At 36.5% G+C, this 1,929-nt stretch overlaps 1 protein-coding gene across 1 annotated transcript; it reads left to right on the top strand.

Annotated features, from left to right (window-relative positions):
* Positions 1-872: 872 nt before the first annotated feature.
* LOC145660955 (uncharacterized) lies at positions 873-1,694 on the top strand. Its single transcript, XM_081726401.1, has one exon. The coding sequence runs from the start codon at positions 873-875 to the stop codon at positions 1,692-1,694; it is 822 nt and encodes a 273-aa protein (XP_081582527.1).
* The last annotated feature ends 235 nt before the right edge of the window (positions 1,695-1,929 follow it).

Genomic DNA, 1,929 nt, shown 5'->3' on the forward strand with positions numbered 1-1,929 from the left:
TTACGTGGTCACGAAGAAAAATTCAATTCTCTGCACAACGGGCAATACATGATGTCTTTAGAGCTTATTGCCGAGTTTGATCCATTTCTTGCGGAACACATTGAACGGTATGGAAATCCGGGGAAAGGTCATACAAGCTACTTGTCTTCTACAATTTGTGATGAAGTTATTGAACTACTTGCTGATAGAGTGAGAAAGGAAATTATTAATGACATAAAACAAAGCAAATATTTCTCCATAATAGTTGATTCAACTCCAGATATTTCGCATACTGATCAGTTAGCTTTTGTGTTAAGATATGTGAATGAAGAGGGTAAACCTGTTGAAAGGTTTCTTTCGTTTCTGTCAAATCCAGGACACAAGTCTGAAAATCTAGCCGAAGCTGTAATAGATATTTTGACCAGACATTCTATTGACCTTTCTAATTGCAGAGGTCAATCGTACGACAATGCCAGCAATATGTCGGGGGCATATACAGGTTTACAGGCTCGAATTAAAGAAATAAATTCTAAAGCGTATTATGTGCCCTGCGCAGCTCATTCTTTGAATTTGGTCGGAAGTAGTGCAGCAAGCAGTTGTAGGGAAGCATGTGCTTTTTTCACTATGCTTCAAAATATTTACAATTTTTTTCCAGTTCAACAAAACGCTGGAACTTACTTGCTTCTTTCATGTATCCAGGAACGAAAACACTAAAATCTTTATCACAGACACGTTGGTCAGCACGAGAAGAGGCTTGTACATGTATATATGAAAACTGGGATAGTCTAATTCAGACCCTTACTCATGTAAGTGATGATCCTTTTGAGAAACCTCTAGTTCGAAATGAGGCCTTATCCCTCTTGAATCAACTAAACAGGCTGGAAACAGCTTTCATGATCACATTTTGGAATGATATACTGCAGAGATTCCAGAGTGTCACCGTGAAATTACAAAGTGTCAACATAGATTTAACAATAGTACATGATTTGTTTGAATCACTTGTGAACTTTATAACTTCTCTTCGTGACATGTTCGACTCTTATGAGCAAAAATCCATGGAAAAAACTGATATGGATTACGAGTGTAGTTATAAAAGATTTAGAAAACGTAACATTCAAGCCGATGAACTAAGAGACGGTGAGGTTGTTCTAACAGGAAGAGAAAAATTTAAAGTTGAAGTGTTTCTTCCTATTCTTGATAAATTGCACGTTGAATTAATTAGAAGGAAGGAAAGCTATAAAATAATGTCTGACAACTTCATGGTTTTTAGTAAATTTCTGCAAAGTTCTTCTTGTGTCATTTCTGAGCGCGCAGCCAACCTTCAGGCTGCATATGAAACCGATCTAGAATCAACATTTCCAAATGAATGCGTGCATTTTGCGGGACTTCTGAAAACCAGAGGAATCTGTGACTCACCAGCAGAAATGTTAGCGTTTATACGGAAAGAAAAGTTGCAATCTGTGTTTCCAAATGTAGAGATTGCGTTAAGAATATTTTTGTGTACTGCTGTAACAAACTGTTCAGCTGAACGTTCGTTTTCGGCTCTAAAAAGACTGAAGACTTATCTCCGTTCAACTATGTGTAATAAAAGACTGAACGAGTTATCTATTCTCCACATTGAAGCAGACATCTTGGCTGATGGACACATCAACTTTGAAGAACTTATACATGAGTTTGCAGCAACCAAAGTGAGGCGGAAGCAGCTTCATTTATGACTGGTGAGTGGTGAATTTAATTTCTCAATACATTACATAATTTTAGGTATAGTATACATAAAATGAATTGTCTGTACTAGGCCTATTGCTTTTATTATTGATTTTTATCCTTCGCTGTTTATTTCAATATATTAACTAATTTTATAATAGACTTAAAATACTGCAAATACTATTTTTCTTTTGAGAAGGGCGCACACTAAGTTTGTGCCTAGGGTGCCGACAAAGCTTAATCCGC

This window comes from Thermobia domestica, chromosome 9 (genome assembly GCF_964235325.1).
Source record: "Thermobia domestica chromosome 9, izTheDome1.hap1.1, whole genome shotgun sequence".
In the NCBI taxonomy this organism is placed as follows: Eukaryota; Metazoa; Arthropoda; class Insecta; order Zygentoma; family Lepismatidae; genus Thermobia; species Thermobia domestica.